The sequence below is a fragment of the Orycteropus afer genome, unplaced genomic scaffold, assembly GCF_000298275.1.
Source record: "Orycteropus afer afer isolate SDZICR_OR568_19922 unplaced genomic scaffold, OryAfe1.0 scaffold00044, whole genome shotgun sequence".
Taxonomy (NCBI): domain Eukaryota; kingdom Metazoa; phylum Chordata; class Mammalia; order Tubulidentata; family Orycteropodidae; genus Orycteropus; species Orycteropus afer.
In genome coordinates, this window is record NW_006921631.1 from 14,232,593 (window position 1) to 14,254,189 (window position 21,597).

A 21,597-nucleotide genomic window follows, 5' to 3' on the forward strand; every position below is an offset into this window, starting at 1 on the left:
ACCAGCACAAATATTTAGCAAATACTAAAACGATAGCAATGAAGGAAGTGATAACATAATTCATAAACAAAATGAGCTCAGCATAGAAAATTATATGGAACAAAGAAATCAACACCATGAGAAAGCACATAATAAAAATGACAGCAACAAATTCATACTTGTCGACAATTACATATCTAGGAAGGGACTTATGTCTAAGGTTTATAGAAAACTCCAGCACCTCAACAACAAAGGAATTAACAGTCCAATTGAAAAATAGGCAGAAGACATGAATAGACACTTCACCAAGGAGGATATTCAGGTGGCCAGCAAATACGTGAAGAGATGTTCACAATCATTGGCCACCAGAGATGCAAATCAAAAAAACAATTAGATACCATCTCATCCCAGCACTGATGGCAAGGTTCAACGAGACAAAAAATAACAAATGCTGGCAGGGATGTAGAGAGATTGGGACTCTCATACACTGCTGGTGGGACTCTGAAGAGATACAACCACTGTGGAAAACAATATGGCAATTCCTTAGAAAGCTGGAATTGGAGATACCACTTGACCCAGCAATCCCATTACTAGGTATATAGCCTAGAGAGGTGAGAGCCAGGACAGGAACAGATATATGCACACCTAAGTTCATCACAGCACTATTTACAATAGCAAAAAGATGGAAACAACCTATATGCCCATCAGCAGAAGAGTGGATGACCAAACTATGGTACATACACACAATGGAATGCTATGCAGCACTGAAGAATAATGTATAGTCTGCAAAACACTGCAAAAATGGATGAACTTGGAGGACATTATGCTGAGTGAAGTAAGTCAATCCCAGAAGGACAAATATAGTATTAGTTGTGGTGGATAGTCAAGGAAAAGTTTATATATAAACTTTCTTTGTTGGTTGCCAGGGGTGAGAGGAGAGGGGAGGGAACACTACAAGAAAAAAAAATGTGCATTGACCCATGTCACTTTAGTTTTTATATTTCACTGTACATAAATTATATTTCAATAAAATGTACTGAAAAAAAAAAAAGACCCAAAATGATGTCGGAAGAGACTCTGAAAATTGCCCTTCAATGGAGAGTAGCTAAAGCAAATGGAAGAAATGACAAGATAAAAGAGCTGAAGAAAAGATTTTAAAGAGCAACCCGAGCAGAGAAAGCCAATTACTATAATGAAATGTGCAAAGACCTGGAGTTAGAGAACCAAAAGGGAAGAGCCTGCTTGGCATTTCTCAAGCTGAAAGAACTGAGGGAAAAAATTAAGCCTTAAGTTGCAATATTGAAAGATTTTATGGGCAAAATATTGACTGATGCAGGAAACATCAAAAGAAGATGGAAAGAATACACAGAGTCACTGTACTGACAAGAATTGGTTGATATTCATCCATTTCAGGAAGTGGCATATGATCAAGAACCAATGGTATTGAAGTAAGAAGTCAAAGCCACACTGAAGGAATTGGCAAGGACCAAGGCTTCAAGAATTGACCGAATACCCTCTGAGATGTTTCAACAAATGGATGCCCTCCTGAAGGCACTCACTCATCTATGCCAAGAGATTTGGGAGACAGCTACCTGGCCAACTGACTGGAAGAGATCCATGTTTGTACACATTCCAAAGAAAAGTGATCCCACAGAATGTGGAAATTATCGAACAATATCATTAATAAAACATCCAAGTAAAATCTTACTGAAGATAATTAAAAAACGATTGCAGCAGTATATTGACAGGGAGCTTCCAGAAATGCAAGCTAGATTCAGAAGAGAACATGGAATGAGGGATATCATTGCTGATATTAGGGTGGATCTTTGTTGAAAGCAAGTAATACCAGAAAGATACTTACTTATGTTTTATTGACTATGCAAAAACATTCAATTGTGTGGATCATAACAAATTATGGATAACATTAAGAAAAATGGGAATTCCAGAACACTTGATTGTACTTATGAGGAACCTGTACATGGATTAGGAGGCTGTTGTTCAAACAGAACATGGGGATACTGCATGGTTTAGAATCAAGAAGAGAGAGTGTCAGGGTTGTATCCTTCACCAACTTATTCAATTTGTATGCTGAGCACATAATCCAAGAAACTAGCTTATATGAAGAAGAACATGACATCAGGATTGGAGGAAGACTCATTAACAACCTGCGATACACATGACACAACTTTGCTTGCTGAAAGTGAGGATGACTTGAAGCACTTACTGATGAAGATTAAAGAGTACAGTTTACAGTATGGATTACACCTCAATATAAAGAAAACAAAAATCCTCACAACTGGTCCAATAAACAACTTTATGATGGATGGAGAAAATACTGAAGTTGTCAAGGACTTCATATTACTTGGTTCTACAGTCAACAGCAGTGGAAGCAGCAGTCAAGACATCAGATGACATACTGCATTGGGCAAACCTGCTGAAGCCTTCTTTCAAGTGGTGAAGAACAAAGATGTCTCCTTGAAAACTAAGGTGCTCCTAACCCAAGCCATGGTATTTTCAATCACCTCATATCCATGTGAAAGCTGGACAATGAATAGGGAAGACCAAAGAAGTGTTGATGCTTTTCAGTTGTGGTGTTGGAGAATACTAAGAGTACCCTGAACTACTAAAAGGACTAACAAATCTGTCCTGGTAGAAGTGCAGCTGGAATGCCCCTTGAAAATGAGAATGGCCAGATGTCGTCTTACCTATTTGGTCATGTTGTCAGAAGGAACCATTCCCTGGAAAAGGATATCATGCTTGGTAAAGTGGAGGGTCAATGAAAATGGCAAGGCCCTCAACGAGATGGATTAACACGGTGGCTGCAATGATGGGCTCAGGTATAGCAAGGATCGTGAGGCTGGCATAGGACCAGGCAGTGTTTCATTCTGCTCTGCATAAGGTCACTATGAATCAGAATGACTCGATGGCACCTAACAACAACAATATCAGGAACTTGTGCATAGACCAGGAGGCTGTCGTTCGAACAGAACAAGGAGATGCTACATAGTTTAAAATCAGGAAGGGAGTGCATCAGGGTTGTCTCCTTTCACCATACTTATTCAATCTGTATTCTGAGCAAGTTATCCAAGAAGGTGGACTATATGAAGAAGAGTGTGACGTCAGGATTGGAGGAAGATTCATTAACAACCTGTGATATGCAGATGACACAACTTTGCTTGCTGAAAGAGAGGATGACTTGAAGCACTTACTGAAGATTAAAGACTACAGTCTGCAGTATGGATTACATCTCAACATAAAGAAATGAAAATCCTCACAATTGGACCAATAAGCATCATTACGATAAATGGAAAAAAGATTGAAGTTGTCAAAGATTTCTTATTACTTGATTACACAATCAGTATCAATGGAAGCAGCAGTCAAGATATCAGACTATGTATTACACTGGGCAAATCTGCTACAAAAGACCTCTTTAAAGTGCTGAAGAGCAAAGATGTCTCTTTGAAGAGTAAGGTGCACCTAGCTGAAGCCATGGTATTTTCACTTGCCTCATATGCATGTGAGAGCTGGACAATGAATAAGGAAGACCAAAGAAGAGTTCATGCTTTTGAGTTGTGATGGTGGCGAAAATACTGAAAGTACCATGGACTGCTAAAAGAACTAACAAATCTGTCTTGGAAGAAGTGCAGGCAGAATGCTCCTTGAAAGCAAGAATGACAAGTCTTCATCTTACCTACTTTGTTATATTGCCAGAAGGGACCATTCCCTGGAGAAGGATATCATGCTTGGAAAAGTGGAAGGTCAACAAAAAAGGGGAAGGCCCTCAATGAGATGGATTGACACAGTAGCTGCAACAGTGGGCTCAGGTATAGAAAGGATTGTGGGGCTGGCACAGGACTGGCCAGTATTTTGTTCTGTCATACATAGGGTTACTATGAGTTGGAGCCAACTCATCAGCATCTAACAACAAAAACAACAACAGTCCTCCATAAGAATAAAAACCAAACTCACTGCTATCGAGTCGATTCAACTCATAGCAACCCCTCCTTGGGTTTCTGAGGCAGTTTCTCTACAGAAGTAGATTGCCCAATCTTCCTTCTGAGGAGTGGCTGGTGGGTTTGAACCACCAGCCTTCTGGTTAGCAGTCAAATGCCTTAGGCACTACACCACCAGTTAAAATAATGTTCTACATTTTACTTTGGTGAGTAGTGACTAGGGTCTTAAAAGCTTGTGAGCAGCTAAGATGCAATTATTGGTTTCTCTGTCTGGAGCAAAGAAGAGTGATGAAAATCAAAGATGCAAGGAAACAATTAGTGAAGAGTACTAATGGACCATGAAGGCCACCTCCCTCCGTCCGTGATCCTGAGTCCATAAGAATTACATGGTGCCTGGCTACTACTGTCTGTTTTGAAATGGATCGCAGTAGGAGATTCTAGATAGAATGGAAGAAAAATGTGTAACAAAACTCAAGATAATAAGAACCAGGCTTCCTGGTCTGATGGAGACTGGTGGAACCCCCAAGACTATGGCCCTTAGACAGCCTCTTCATGCCTGGAACTGAATTCACCCCATGGCTCAACTGTCAGCCCAATGACAGACCTATAAAGTGAACAACAACACCAGGGAGGTGTGTGCATTCTTGGGAAAAATCAACCATATGAGATTAAAAATGCAGTATTTGCCCAGGAATAAAGTTCAGAAGGCAGGAAAGGATAGGAAGGAAAGACGAATAGAAGTAGGGGCAATAGAAATAGCATAGCACAGCACAGCACAGCACAGCATAGGAAGAATGTGAGAAGAGTGCTATTACATTGAGGGGATTGCAATCAGTGTCATAAATCAAACTATGTATGAATCATTGAATGGAAAACCAATGTGTTCTGTAATCTTGCACCCAACTCACAATAAAAAAGTTTAAATAAATAAATAGATTGGTCTCAGTTTGTCTCTGCAACAGTAAATGACAAAAACAGAAAACTACATGTATACAGCACTATAAACCAAAACCCAAAACCAAACTCACTGCCATCAAGTCGATTCTGACTCATAGCAACCCTCTTTGGGTTTCCGAGGCAGTAAATCTTTACAGAAGTAAAATGCCCCATCTTCCTTCTGTGGAGCATCTGGTAGGTTTGAACCACTAACATTCTAGTTAGCAGCATTATAGGAAGTATAATTTTATAGCCTAATCTATAAATCAGGAGCTCTGGTAGCATAGTGCTTAAGGCACTTGACTGCTAACCAGAAGGCTGGTGGTTCAAACCCATCAGTCACTCCTCGGAAGGAAAGTTGGGCAATCTACTTCTGTAGTGATGCTGCCTCGGAAACCCAAAGAGGGGTCTCTATGAGTCGGGGCCAACTCGACAGCACATAACAACAGCAACAAATCTATAAATCAGCTATATGGTTATAAAATCAACAATAAAAAGTCTCACATAACATTTTGGTCAAAGATTCTATAGAAGAATCCTGAAAAAAAAAAATCAAGGAGAAATGTGGAACAGAATTTCAAATTCAATTCTCTTGGAATCCAGACTTTCTGGAGGCTGGATGAACTACTCCTACCCCTAAAACTTTTGCTCTGAGGTAATCTTTCAACCTTAAACCAGAAATATCCCCTAAAGTCTTCTTTAAACTAAAAATAGTTTAGCTTAATTAGTAAAGAATGTTTGCCTTGAGTATTGTGCTCTTTTAAAGAACTATACACACTGCCATCGAGTTGGACCTGATTTATAGCGACCGCTCCTTGGGTTTCCGAGGTGGTATCACTACGGAAGTAGATTGCCCAGCCTTCCTTCCGAGGAGTGGCTGATGGGTCTGAATCACCAGCCTTCTGCTTAGCAGTCAAATGCCTTAGGCACTATGCCACCAGAGCTCCCTTTAAAGAACTGTAGGAGATTAAATTTACTTGAAAGGCTAGATAGCAAACTTAGGTGGCAATGAGTTTATGATAATGGGGATGAACACTTTGGGAAAGGTAGGTGAGAATGGTTGTACAACTCATCACTGAATTGTACATGTGGAAATTGTTGAATTGGTATATGTTCGGCTGTGTAGTTCTGGTGGCGTAGTGCCTTAGGCATCTGACTACTAACCAGAAGTCAAGCAGTTCAAACCCACCAGCCACCCCTCAGAAGGAAGATTGGGTAATCTACTTCCATAGAGATAACACTTCAGAAACCCAAGGAGGGGTCAGTATGAGTTGGATCTGACTTCACAGCAGTGAGTTTGGTTTATCTATCTATCTATCTATCTATCTATATGTATATATATATGTAATTTCAACAACAACAAAAGAATAAACTTCTGTTTTTTTAAAAGTTCAGGTATGCAGGGATGCATGGTTAGAAATGTACCTCTGAGAGGCATTTGGAAAAATGTGGAGCCACTTCAGTTAGGGGTCCAGAACATAAAAGAATTGAATAAAATTGTAAGAATGATAAATTTATAATAAAAGAAATGGTGGCAAATTATAGAGATCAATCTAAATAATTTGAAATATGGTTATGAGATTAATACAGGAGAAGAGTAGTTCTGGATAACATTTCTTTAAATGATAAGAATTTTAATACCTTAAATTGATTAAGAACAATGAGTGGGTAGAAAAGGTGAAGGGAAAAATAAAAACTAAATCCCTTATCATTATGGATGTAGTTTTTAAACTTTTTTCCCAAATTTTCTATAATAGTGTGTTATCTTTGATCAGTAAAATAAGCAAGTATTTGAGATAAGAATAATTAGCAAACTAAGAAAGTCATCTCAAGGCAGAGCAAACACCAAGGTCCCATTGAATTTGTCTTCTGCCATATTAGATTTGTCCCTACATGCCATGTATGCCTGCCTGTGTATCAGGAGCTAGATGAGGGCTTAAACATGCTTGGAACTCACCAGCAAGATGCTTTCCCAGGACATCCAGCGGATAGGAAGCACTGCTCGGCCCTGGATCCGGTAGTAATCACCACTGTACAGGTTTCTGCTCATTCCAAAGTCAGCTATCTTGATAGTATAGTTTTTACCCACTAAACAGTTTCGTGTGGCCAGATCTCGGTGGACAAAATTAAGGGAAGAAAGATATTTCATGCCAGAAGCGATCTGAGTAGCCATAAACTTCAGGTTGGTATAACTAAGGAAATAAAAACATAAAAAGGAAGTATGGAAAAAGAAAGCCTTGGAAGGCACAGATCCTAAAACCTCAATTTCCCCTTCTAAATTTTAGAGAATCCCTTTTGATTCCCTCAAAGAGTAGTTGTTCCATTATCCCCTACCCTCTGTCTCCCCCACTGTCTCAGAACACTGACAGAATTTTTGATTCACTGCTCCTCATCTTCAGAGTCCATGCTAGTCTCATGAACACAGGGGAGAGATACAAGACCTAGCTTATTTACCTGACAGTGGGTACATTGCCAGAGGAAGAACTGGGGGGCTCATGGCGAGAGAGAAACTGATTGAGGTCTCCATTCTCCATGTACTCTGTGATCATGCAGAGGGGGTCATCGGTAATACACACAGCTAACAGGCGGATGATATTTGCATCCTTGAGGCGGGACATGATCTTTATCTCCTTAAGAAAATCATTCCTTTGGAGGACACAGACATAGATAAACCCAGAAGTTGCAAGAGTTAGAATCAAGAGAGGGAAAAAAATGCATAGCAAAGTCTATTCCTACCCATTATACCAAGCCTTGTTTCCATTTGGATAACCTTTGAGAGGGGACAGAAATGGTACCTGGAACTGTCTCATTTTACTTATCCTGAAATATGATGCATCCTTATGCAACAGTAATATTTTTGAAAACAAGAACCATGACATTTATATTTTCATCCCTAGTATCTAACATAATGCCTGCAACATAGAAAGTGATTAATATTTACTGAATCAAATATATACTCCTAAAAACTACTCTCCAAAATGAAACTTTTCACTGAAAATCATATCTTAAATGCACTAGGGGTATTTTCCATTTTAGAAAAGCCAGAGTCCATTCAAGTAATAAAATGATGAATAAATAATATAAGATAAATAAAATTACCCTGTGTTAATATGAGAATTCATTATTTTCACATACGGGCTTTTCTTAATACACCAGTAATCAATTGCAATATACATTTGGTAGCCTGTTTAAAACAGAGTTGCTTAAAGGCCACGGTGATAATGTGGGGTCATTTCAGAAGTATTTACTTGGCCAAAACTAAGAACTGTTTGAGTACATGGTGACAGGTACCCTTGAGTCATAAAGTGAGCAATATTTGGGTTAGCAAAACCACTACCCCACATTTCAAAACTATAGGAGCAGACTTGTGATTTTCTAAGAATGCTGCGCTGGGATAGCTACTACATCAGTATAAACCCCTTGGAGTCCATGTAGTCCCAATGCAAGATCTCCTCCTTTTCCCTTTCCCTTTAGCCTCAACGCAGGGGCTTGGCAGGTCTCAGAGGCTAGTCCATCCATCATTGCTAAATGGAATGGATACAAGTGCAGGTACACCAAACCTCACTAGCCAAAACCACAGGTAAGTCTCTGTCATATACTGTCTTTTTTTCTCTTTGGTGATTTATCCAATAAGGAGCCAAAATTAATATTAGGAATACCCTATCTCTCCATGGGACCTAGAGGATGTCACTTATTATTCATATAAATATCCTGAAGGTTAAAATTCTCAGTTAAAATTCTAAAACCTCCATGGTTCCATTTCCTCTCCTCCCTTCTTTCTTAAATCCATATTCTGTCACTTGTAATATCTCTTTCACCATTTTTGGAATTTATGATTATTTGGGAACTAGCAATAATAAACTTTCTCCCACTTTGAATATCAGTGAAATAAATCAAGCCAATACCAGTGGGAAAATGCATATGTTACCCAGATGTGAAGATTTCTTGGAAACACATACAATCAGCTTTCAACCAGCATGCCTCTCTGGGTGAGGATTAACTCACCATTACTGTAATGGAAAGGCTGTCAGACAACGGAGTATGGCTGGAAACTGCAATTTATGTAGTAAAGGATCCAAGAGATTATTAGCCAGTTGGAAAAAACTGCTAAAGGACTGTGGATCCTTTTGCTTTGAGGTCCATGGGTATTTATCCAAGCAGAGATAGCTTCTTATTTGGGGGGTTGCTGGACATAGAAGAAAAGGAGCATAAAGAGAAAAAAGTTGATAAAATAGAGAAGTGAAAAAGAAGAATGGAAGAGGCTTAGCAAGAAAGGTATATGTGATGGTGAAAAGTTTGTCAGGAGGAGGTAATGACTTGCAGGAGTATGTCTGTATATAAAGGTTGAAGAAGTATTTATCTAGACACTCTTGACAATGTTGGGAAGTGTGTTGCTGTGAATGAGAAATTGGGAGGTAGATAGGAAATAGAATGGAAAATGTACATACATGTTTGAGAGAGATGAGGAACAAAGTTAAGGACTCTGACTCCATCATAAAAATAAAAGATAATAGAAATATGAGGCAGCTCCCAAACCTTCCCATCTCAAAAGAAAAAAAAAAAAAAAAAAAGTTTAGAAGTTTCCAGGAGTGCTCCCAGTGCTAAAAGGAAATGCATAAAAGAAAATTCAAAATGTAGACCACAGACCTGGCATTCTTGTTGGCATCTGCTCGGAGCATTTTCACAGCCACCAGGACAGGCTGGTTGGCACTGACGTCTAGGGCAAAATCTTTGTCTTTGAATTTTTCCATTCCCTCCACTTCACAGAGATGAACCTAGACAAAAGTCATCTAGTCTCAGCATCATCATTTCTCCTGAAGATGTCTCAGTACTCTTGCTGGGCATTTCCTGGAGATAAACTAACTCTTACAACTCAGGCAAAATAATCAGAAGACCAATAAGAAGATATGTGTAACATATCATTGATTTAAAAAGTTGATGAAAAAACAATCACAAAGCACCCAGCTAATATGTTATTGCCTTATAAAAGAAATACACATTGACTAGAAGTTGAATACGTGAAGGAATGAATCTAACAGTATTTTTTCATGGCATAGACCACTATAAAATAACATTCACTATAAATGCGTGAGCTTTGATTCAAGGAAGTTTAGTTACTGGACTATGCAAAGCAGAGGGCAGCTTCTCTTATAAGGTAATAACCTTCATATGAATTAGCATTATAGGTAACTCTTATGTATTAGTAACAGTATTTTAAACCTGATTTTCCAACTCAGGGTTCAGAATTAGTAGATGTAGTACTACAGAGAGATACCATGGGCCCCTCTGCCTCCTTCAGCACCAAACCTCCACAAAGGTAGAGCATCCTACCCATACTTGGGAACCAATAACTCTATTCTTATGAAACTAAGGATTATGTTTGTAGTTTAGATGAAAATGTTAAAAGAGTTCCCATGGCAACTTAAATCATTGTCTTCAGTTTTCAGAAAGTTCATGTGATTGATGTAAGAGTGAAACTCTAATATTACATGCATCACTGTGAGGTCAATTGAGAAGAGTGTTCTTCTTTATCTTAGTGGATGATTCATTCTCTAGTGCCTGATTTTGGGACCAAAGGCAGGGGTGAGGTTGTTTTTAATCATTTTACATATAATTCTCATTAATGGGAGAAAAACAAAGTGGCTATTAAGCAGCAGGGTGTTCCTGGACAGTTTATAAAGCATGATCACATTTGTGGGCCTCCACCCTTTATAACCTATTATAAAATTTTGAAAATATTTAAAGTTTTTTAGGGTATCTGAAGTCTAGGGAGTTGCCTGCTTTAAAAACTGGTAGTGTAGTGCCTAAGACACTTGACTGCTAACCAGAAGGCTGGCAGTTCAAACCCACCAGCCACTCCTCGGAAGGAAGATGGGGCAATCTACTTCCGTGGTGATACTGCCTTGGCAACCCAAGGAGGGGTCACTATGAGTCAGGTCCAACTCAACGGCACATAACAACAACAACAACAACATACAGGAATCAGAAGTCTCAGGAATCTACAGCTGTTTGATAAAGACAAAGGTGACCAGTACTGTGGGCAATGCAAGGAGGGCCAAGTGGAGGAGACATTCAGTTGTGAGTACACTATGGAAGAGCTACTAAAGATACCACTCAAAGGGTGAACTCACCTCTCCGAACTGGCCTTCTCCCAGCTTCTCCTTGAAGGTTAATAGTTTCCTGGGGAACTCTTCCACAGCCACATCTTTTCCTGAAAGCAGGTCCATGGTAACAGCAGGCACTGAGTAGGTGTTACCTCCTGTCACTCCCTGGAGGTTCACAATGTCAGCCTCTGCATAGTGGGGCACCCCCTCAGGCCCATTCGTCTGGGTAGGCTTCACAATGCCACTACAGCCTGGGAGGATGAGGACAGTGACTCTCATTCCAAGGGGAAATTTTGAAGACCTTTCCAAGGAAAATATTCTGACAGGAGGCTAGAACATACCCCTAAAACAGTCTAACCCACTTCACGACATTTTCTCTTGGAGAGGTCCTTCCTGTAGGGACTTTTCCTCATGGCTGTCAGAATATTGGTCACCCTTTTGACTCCCATCCTTCTCCAAATACATGATCATTAACACTAGCTTGGCTAATCTTGCAGAATTGCACACCACTCTACTATACTTGGTGAAACTATAGGAAGTTTATGGTATGTAAGGTTTAATATAACATTTCTTTAAGACACTATCAGTTAATAATCATTTAATAGATTTAATAATCTATTTTAGGCATGAAAAATTTTTTATATTTAAGGTTCATTATGACCTCAAACAAAGATGGTATTTGGCTAAAATGAGTGGAAGGAGGAGGCTATTTCAGAGTGTGTGAGTTGTGGATAAGGATTGGAAAGCAGAGCATAGTGATTCAAGATTTATCTGTGAAAGTGAATATGGGTGTAGGGGCAATGTATAGGACAGTGATTAGCATAATTAAACTGACAGGTTTAGAAATTTTATATTACCCTTTACAGATGAGAAAATAAAATTGCACATTTAAAAAAAAACTTGCACAATTCCAGTCATATGAAATTCTGGAAATGGCAAAACATAGACACAGTAAAAAGATCAATGGTTACCAGAAGTTCGGGGAGAGGTAGAAGGAATAAATAAGTGGAACTCAGGGCATTTTTATGACAGTGCAACTATTCTGCATTATTCTGTAATGGTGGACACACACCATTATGCATTTGTCAAAAATCATAGGACTGTATGACAAAAAGAATAAACCCTAATATAAACTGTGGACTTTAATCAATGATGATGTATTAATACTGAGTAATTAATTATAACCAAGGTACCACAGGAATCCAAGATGTTAATGATAAGAGAAACCATATGGAGGGGATGGAGGGGTATGTGGGAATTCTTTGTGCTTTCCATACAATTTTTCTATAAACCTAAAACCTAAAACTGCTCTAAAAAGTAGTCTATTAAAAAATCCTTAATAGTAAATGTACATGATCTAGTTTAAGATATATCATAACATTAAAAATGTTAAATATGGAGTATGAGGGATATTTTAGACTCCAGAGAATAGGTACATGACTTTGGTTCAGCCTAGGAAATAAATTTGTTTGTATCTTTTATTCTTGATATCCCCATAAAATCACCTGAGTTCAATGTGCTCCTTCAATGTTTGCTAACCACTAGTTGATAAATACAGGAGCTCTGGTGGTGTAGTGCTTACGGCATTAGACTGCTAACCAGAAGGCTGGCAGTTCAAATCTACCAGCCACTCCTCAGAAGAAAGGTTGGGCAATCTACTTCCGTAGTGATAACACCCCAGAAACCCAAGAAGGGGTCACTATGATGATGGCAATGAGTTTGGTTTTCTTTTCTTAAGTGATAAATACATGTTAGTTTCTTTTCTTCCTTCTAAGTGACCCCCTTAAGGCCTAGCTCCTTGAAAAGCTTATGCTCTCATATTTGGTCCTGTCTTCTTCTACAGCCAGTCTGAGCTCCTGAGCAATACAAAGTCATCTGATTGGGTCACTCTTGGGTTGCTGACCTTATGGCCAAGTTGCTCCAAGCTTCAGTGATGACTAGAGCATCCCTTTCCATGTCACTCTGTAGCATTTATTAAAGGACATTTAGGGTTTGGATCAACTGGTACTGTTTTATGAAAGCAATGCATTTATAGAGAAAAGGCAAGAAATATTTACTCTCAAAATAAAATCTTGCATTATTTTAATGACTGTTTACCAAAGAAGAACCAATAAAAAGTTTGTAACTCTATTATCTAGATGACAACAAAAATGAGAATTCCAGAATATCTTTAGCTTCATTTATCTTTTTTTTTTCCAAGTGAAAGTCTTGTCCTGAATTTACCCCTAATGATCTACGGTAGGTACCTAGTCTGAACCTTCTCATTTTCCACATATATAAAATGAGAAGTGTGGACTAGTTTATGTTCCTCTGGCATTCACTCCCTAGTAACATCTTTTTTTTTTTTTTTTCAACATTTGGGTTCCTCCAAACATCTGTATGTTCAGTAATAGAGAAAGTTACTCACATTAGACTAGAAGCAGCAGCAGACCAAATCTAGAAAGAGAATGTTGACTTCCCAGGAAGTTAGCATAGACTGAAAATAGATTTGGTTAACTAGAAACAATAGTGTCATATCATTATAATGCTTATCAAGGCTTGTCCCTCAGTTTCCTCTCCACCATTTCATCCTCACCTGACTCCTCCTCCCCTGGAGCAAATTCTGGGAGTTTCCGTATCAGCCTGGATGGCTCCTGGTAGTCAGGCCGAAGGGGAAAGATGCGATCATAAGTTGAGTTTGATTCCTGCTCACTTGGTGATGAAGAGCGGTTGTTGTTGAACATGCTAGACTCACTTGGCAGGGAAAGGCTGACTGTCATTTCATCATCCAGCATCCTCCGGGAAGCCTAGAAAAGAACACAGAAGAACACTGTGAGGTACAGAAAGTAATTTAGTCCTTTTCTGCTTTCCTGAGACCATACCACACCTGAGCCTAATGACTAGGGGTTGACCAGACCCCAAAAGGCTAAGGCCCCCGTGCTGATTCAAGAGGCATGAGGTGATCTATCATGACCACATGGGGAGATCAATAAGAGCCTAGAACCCTAAGGCTCAAATAGGCTTCTGGTTGGTGAAAACATCTGTTCTCAGGAGGGTAGCCATTCCCTTGGGACATGGAAGCTTCACACTGAGATCTCTCCCAGAACTCACCCTATGTGTCTCTTCATTTATATCCTTTTTGGTTGTAATAAATCTGTAGTCCTAAGTATGGTATACTCTCTGTGAATTCTCTAAGTCATTCTAGTGTATTATGGAACCCAAAGATGCAGTGAGAACCAGCAAAGGCTCGTATCTGCCTATTTGGCAGTCTGAAGGACTGTGTCTTTTTTACTTGTGAGCTCTGGTTTCACTCCAGTGGTGAGGGTCAGAGAAGGACTACATGGGGACCTGGTCTGAAGGACAGTGACTGTCTAATTTATGAGCTCTGACCCAGTTCCAGGTTACTAGGGTTGGAGAGAGAGTGCTTCTTCAATAGGAGAAAGAGGATGGAGAATTGGAAAGATAAGGACTGGATCCATCTCCGCATTTGGAAGATTGGATTCATGCTGATCCTTACCACACAGTTGGGGATGAAAGTGGGATTTGCCCACTTTGTTCCTTACTTAGTGCAGAAATGATGGCACAGAGGGAATCATCACTTCCTTCTTTTCATAAACCTATTTCTTTCATGCAGATGAAATAACTTTTTACTGCTATTAAACTCCAGAAACTCTGCAAGTGATAGATACAGTTTGGTTCAACAAATGCCCATATTGTGGGAACTTAGGCTGATCCCTCATTTCTATGAGGCAGAATTTTACCTCCTAATTTCCGTATTACTAAAATTAAAAAAAAAAAAAAAAAACACCTCACTGTCATTGAGTCTGACCCCTACTTGGGTTTCTGAGGCAGTATCTCTACGGAGGTAGATTGCCCAATCTTCCTTCCGAGAAGTGGCTGGTGGGTTTGAACTGCCAGTCTTCTAGTTAGCAGTCAAATGTTTTAGGCACTATGCCAGCCGAATGTTTTAACCACTACACCACCAGTGTTTCCCAACCAAATAAGATGGCTGGAAAATGCAAAGAAAAGCCCTATTGGGCCAATGGATTCCATGGCGAATTACACCTAATATGGGAATAAGAAGAGTAAAACAACTAATTGATTTGGTATCCTATCTATTCTATCTATTGTCCATCTGCTGTCTCCCAGTTTGTCATATTGTGGTGGCTTATGTACTGCTGTGATGCTGGAAGCTATGCCACCACTAGTTCACATACTCACAGGGTCACCTATGGTGAACAGGTTTCAGTGGAGCTTCTAGACTAAGACAGACTATGAAGAAAGGTCTAGTGATCTACTTCTGAAAATTAGCCAGTAAAATTAGCCTATGGATTATAAAACAATATTGTCTAATCTGCCAAAAACCAAACTCACTGCCATTGAGTTGATTCTAACTCATAGCGACCCCCATTGGGTTTCCAAGGTAGTAAATTGTTATGGAGTAGATTACTTCATCTTCCTTCCACAGAGCTGCTGGTGAGTTTGAACCGCTAATCTTTTGGTTAGCAGTCAAATGCCTTGGACACTATGCCACCAAGGCTCTGAAAATACGTATTAAAAACAAAAAAGAAAAAAAACTGTCATCAAGTCAATGCCAACTCATAGTGACCCTATAGGATATAGTACAACTGTCCCATAGATGTAAATCTTTACAGAAGCAGAGTGCCACATGTTTCTCACATGAAACAGCTGATGGATTTGAACTGCCACTGAGCAGCTGAGCATTTAACCACTGTGCCAATGAACTCAAGCATACTAACAATCATGAAGATGGCATAGGACTGGGTAACATTTCATTCTGTGTACATGGGGTCACTATGAGTTGGGGCTGATTTGACTGCAACAACAACAATCTAATGTGAGCTATATACTCCTTCAAAACAGCAATGCCAGCATCTGAACATATGTGACTATTTGGATTCCAACATAAAATGCCCCTTTCCAACAAATAGATTTTTGAGTACTTAACGCAAAAACCTAGATGTTTGTTTCACCCACTAGGGTGAAAAGTCTTTGGTCACAATAGTAATCCAATGTGGAACATGGAGCCCAGCACATTGTAGGTACTCAATAAATGCGGGTTGAATCTCAATGAAAGAATGATGAGTATGCCATCAACAGTATTCTACAAATAATGTTACAGTCTAAAGGCATGTTAGGTAATGTCTCTTGGAATGTATGTGTGTGTTTGAGGGCTTTCCACAGAAAGTTCTGATCCCTGAAAGAAATATTGGGTATAATTCCAAAGCATTTGGATATATCTTAAGAAAGAAAGAAAGAATTCCTGAAAAGAACCAAATTCAATATTCAAGGACAAATTTTTTGTTCTTTCCTTTCCTTGAGAGTCTCCAATCAAACCATGAATATATTCTAACAAACCTCAAAGAAAATATTAAGAGAAGGATAGTAAATTTGAGCTCAAATGAAGAAAAAAAAATAGCTCATAGAGTGGAGAATATAACCCTACCATCACCACAACTAAAACACAATCTTAGAAGACTACTCAATAAGGACACATCAGCTTCATCTGCCCAATAAACCTTCAGTCTTCCAGCTTCTCTCTCTCTCTCCCACTATTCCCTCCCCTTTATCATACAACACTTCATTTAGAAAACCCAGTGTATAAAAAAAAGCATTCTAAAAGAGAAAAGGATTTGCTCATTCCAACAAATGGACTTTTGAGTCCTTTTGAGGAAAGTATACCTTGCTCCATTTATACCTTGAAACACTTTCATGCCAATGGATGAACTCTCTGGATTGTGCCTTTCAGTCTTCAGCCATTATTTATGAATTGAAAGATTTAATTTCATGAAAGTGTTCAGGGTGATGGTAGAGTCCTTGTAGGAAGCATGGAGAGCTCTTCTGTGAAATATCCTTGCCTAACCTTAATTAACATAAACCTCAGCCATCTTAGGAATCTCAATAGGAAATAAGTCAGAAAGAACTGCAAGCTACTTCTCTGGGTTGCTTCTATCACTTCTTTGATTTCAGGCCCTTCCTTTCTGTCCTACATCCAAAAAGTTCTGGAGATTCAAGCTCATTCTCACAGTGCCCTTTCTCTTCCTCTGGAATAAACTCCACAAAGGCATTGTTCTCCCCTGAGAGCCCACCCCAGACACAGAGATCAATTATGATATATCCTCTTTCTTTTCCCCACCCTTGACAGGCAATTCAAAGCCTCACAGCCCAGATCTCCTGTGATTTCTACTGAGGAGCTCACTGATCAGAGAATGTGTCCCTGATCAAAGGGAGAATCACTTAATCATCAAGTGGACCCCAACACAGTAAAACCCATTGCAGCAATTTTCATGGGGAGTCGTATCTAGCCCAGGAAACAAAAAGTCATAGACATTCCATCTTTACTGGAATGTATACATTTTGGAAGAAATACATCAATGTATTTAAAGATTGGACAATTCAAAAGAGCGTGAAAGACAGAATACTAGTTGTATGACCTTGAAAACATTGTATTTTCTCATCAGAAAAATTTAAAGATAACCCCTACGCCATTTAGTCCTGAGGAAACAGTAGCTTGGGAGAAAGGGGGAGCCGCTTCCTGTACCCACACCAGTTATGCATTTTCTCACCTTCTCCAGCATTTTCTGCCAGAACTGCCTCCAGAGGATGATGATAATGATGGCCAGGAGGATGAAGATGATGGCTACTAAGCAGCCAATCAGGATCCGTGTGTTGCTGTCATCAACTTTAAGCATTGGATCTGTAGCCAGGAAGAGAAAAACAGAAGATATGATCATCGTGGAACAAGAAAAGGTATGAGGGACTGGAGTAGGGGCAGGAAAGTAGAACCTACCCCTCGGGATAATTTTGGAAGACATCACCTTAATACTTATTCTTGGTCTTGCTATTCTTTCAATACTTTGCTCCTATATCCTACAGTCTTCCTTCATGGTTCAGTAGCATTCCACCCCTTATGTATCAGATTAGACAATGGAGAAGTTTTTCCATCTCCCCCAAATTTTACTCCTGTATTACCACAGCCTGGGTCTACAGGCCCATAGTAACACCTCATGAAAAAAAGAGGTAGGGATCCAGTTTTACTTTTTCCATTTTTTGAGACATGCCAATGTAATTGAGAGTCTTCTATGGGTACATTCACTCACACGTTTTCCCAGATTTCTGGCTTGTGTTGCCAGTAACTGTTTGAAGGAATTAATACCTTTTTATATATTTATCTCCAATTAGAGAGATGTAAATTAGAGAGCATTTTGTTTCATAAACTTCCACCCATTCATTGAGATCCCCAATATATATAGGACTTAATTAGAAATATTTCTTTTCTTGTTTCTGCCTCACATTTCCCAAACTTTCATGGAGCGATTGGAATAATCCTAGCCTTTTACTTAGCTGAAGAATCAAATAAACCAGCAGTGAAGAAAGTGAATTTAGGTCCTTATCTTTGGAGTTGGATTGGCCTGATTTTCCAAGGCTACTCTTCATCCAAAGCCACTTGGTACCAAGGCTCCTATACAAACAAGCCTTTTGCAAATCTCCACCATTCATCTTCCAGGAGGTCCCTTAAGTTTAATTTTTATATCTAGGAATCACACATACCATAGGTTGTGGGTGCCACAGGAGAGGTGGGCAGGGCTCCAGAGTTGTTGTACATTGCAGCATCTGTTACAAAACAAGGGTGAGTCAGAGCAGAGGAGAAGCCAAGTAGGTAGGAAACTTTTTGACTATGCGTTGTGAACTAGCACATTGTGAAATCAATTTAATGGGTTGTAATCAGCCTTTTTTTTTTTTTCTTCAAAATAAAATAAAATATTAAGTGACACAGTATCCCCATTTATCTATGTAGGAAAGGCAACTTATCTTTCATAAAATTTTTGTTTCCAATATCTTATACTGCATAACAAAATAAAAATAGTTTAAGAAACAGTGGTCTGAGGACTGTAACCACATATTAGCATAAGGCATGCAATTAGAGAAGTAGAACCCAAAGTCAGCAGAATGCAGAGAGGATACAATAAGTAAGTAGGTATGAGGCATAGTGCTAAGATTTATGCACTTTCCTTCAAGGAAATTAACTCTCTTTTCCACTATACCTTATTGCCTCAGCCCTAGGACTATACTTCACTGTGATATTGCAGCTTCTGAGGGTCCTAAAAGTGTATATGTCACACTGATATTAGCAACAGTTTTTTCACTCTGATTTGTCTAGTCAAAGAAGTCAAAAATTAAAACATGAATTTCCCTTCTGAAAGACATTTCCTCCAAAAATCCTAATTTTTTCCTCTTCATAGAATCATTATGTCAGTGGGAGGTATAAGGCATCTACATGTACTTTTGTGAATTGAGTCTTCAGGCTCCAGTGAGAATGACGATGATTTTGACATTGTATCTGACACTCAAGAGATCCCAGGAGTCAAAACTATAGTCCACTACTATAATTAGCTATCATAAGAAAATTACTCCATTGAGAGAATACCTGAGGATGGATGGAAATCTGTTGCCACCCACACACACACACACCAATTAGCACAGACAGTATAATTGACATTGTTTTTGAGTGTCTAAATTTTTGCACTCAATAGAAACTCCATATAAAATAATCTGGGATTTCAAAATGGAGTCTTGCCAGTGAGCAGCATGCTATTTCCTCTGGCATCTAAGGGCTTGAAAAACTAGGTACAACAGTTTGAATTAGGAATTTTGGTACTCTGAACAGCTCATGGAATCAGAGTGCACCAAACACAGAAGAGCAGAATTAGAGGAAAGGCACAGGGAGATTATTTAGGAAAGAGCTACTGGTGGAGGACAAACGGGCACCCAAGAAAGATCATTGGAAACTTCCCTGGGGTAGTCACTGTCTGCCGGGCTAGGGCGGCCACCTGAGATCCCCGAGCCAAGAAGGAAGTCACCTTATAGCAGCATACCAGCGACCACTCCAATATTCCAGTGGGCAGCGGCAGAGATCTGCCTCCAGCAGCTGATTTTGTTGGTAATCTGGGTCATCTGGGTGCAGGTGGGCACGGGAACCACCACTGAGATTCAGGCGGAGAATTCACTGTTGCGCCATGAAGGCTATCTCCCTCCCCTCCCAGCGGGTCACAGAGTGGGCTTGGGTCAGACTGGAAGACATCGTGCTTTTCTTTGCCATGGATATCGGGACCGTAGGTCACTAGCAGGTACTCCCCTGACTCCAGCACAGCTGAAATTGCGTGCATCTTTGGCGCCGCAGGTGGGCGGTATCACAGACAAACTCCAGAACCGGCCATTAGCAGTCTGGTGGCATTGTGTCAGCACCGTGGGCAGATGGGACAGGGAGAGAGAAGAAACAGCCACTGAGTGTGGTCCCGAGAATTTTGCCTTGGAGCTGTTTAGCACTGTGGGGCCGAGGAAGCGGAGTCTTTGAGTGTGCCTGAAACTGGAGGAAAGTTGCGACGCCCTAACAATAGAAATCTTTCCTGAGGTTGAGCCATGGTCTTGTAAATAAATACGTCATCAATAATAGCCTGGTCAAAGCCCTAGAAACTGACCCTAGCAACACCAAGCTTTACTTCTTCTGTTCCCACCTTCTCTGCCAATAACTTCACTCATTCAATAGAAGAAACCATATTCAGCCAATTACCATGAAACCTCCCGCTTCGAACTCTAAACCCTCTCTACGACAAACAGAAACATATTTCCACACTCCACACAGTGATTCCACCATCACAAAGAAAACAACAGAGCAAACCAACACACCTGAATCAATAAAATAAAATACACCACCTTTACTTTTTCAAAATATTAAACCATAAAACCAAGACAAAACAAATCAACACGTAACCAGCGGCTAGAGACAACCTAAAAAGACAGTGCTCTACCAGATTCCAGGGGCTTAAGAAGAGGTTCTGCTTTCCAGTAACCCCAAGAATTTTCCAGACCTGCACTCCATGACTGAAAAGGTCTTAGTTTACACCTTTTTTTTTCTTTCTCCCCCCCCCCACCTTTTTTATTTTCTCCTGGTTAACCCCGTTCCTTGTTGTTTTTGTTGTTGTTGGTTGTTTGTTTGTTTGTTTTTTCTTTTTTTTTGTTTTATTTCTTCATTATTCTCCTTCTCTACCTTTTTTGTGTTAGTGCCCTATCCCCAGATATTGCAGGTTTACATGTTTTCTTCTTCTTTTATCCCCTTTTTTCTTTTTTTGGGTTACTGTTCCTTTGTGATTTCATGGTATATTTTTTGTCCATGTGCTTTTAGCTTTTTCAATGGTTATTCAATTGTAATTTTTGCCTAAATGACTGGGAGACAGAAACAGTCCCCATAAGATACAAGTACACCCACATGTCCTGCATCTTCACTTACTGAGCAAGAGCCAGCACCTCCTTCTCCACCAATGGGCCAATGATTAAAAACCACCAAGAAGAGCCTGAATCACCCTTAGTTGCTCTTCACAAACAATTAACAGAAATCTTAACACAATACCACGATGCCTCAGAGAAAACAGACCTTCACAGTCCACACAAAGAAGCAAGATAAAGTGGGAGAAACAAGGGAACAGGATACAGACCCAGAACACATCCCTGAGGAAGAAGCAGCATTAGAACTCTCTGATAAGAAATTCAAAAGAATTATATTTAGGTATCTTCAAAGGATTGAAAGACAGACCAAAGAAAACACAGAAAAAACCTTAGAAGAATTT

The 21,597-nt window shown here is 39.6% G+C and overlaps 1 protein-coding gene across 1 annotated transcript in view; it reads right to left on the reverse strand.

Annotated features, from left to right (window-relative positions):
- Positions 1-21,597, reverse strand: part of DDR2 (discoidin domain receptor tyrosine kinase 2) — a 72,607-nt gene that overhangs the window by 17,042 nt on the left and 33,968 nt on the right. The window contains exons 7-13 of the mRNA XM_007937756.1: positions 18,524-18,586; positions 17,539-17,669; positions 13,548-13,758; positions 11,000-11,223; positions 9,516-9,643; positions 7,323-7,514; positions 6,826-7,060 (exon numbers count right to left, since the gene is read on the reverse strand). Coding sequence (XP_007935947.1) covers positions 6,826-7,060; positions 7,323-7,514; positions 9,516-9,643; positions 11,000-11,223; positions 13,548-13,758; positions 17,539-17,669; positions 18,524-18,586 — 1,184 coding nt within the window. The remainder of the gene's footprint in view (positions 1-6,825; positions 7,061-7,322; positions 7,515-9,515; positions 9,644-10,999; positions 11,224-13,547; positions 13,759-17,538; positions 17,670-18,523; positions 18,587-21,597) is intronic.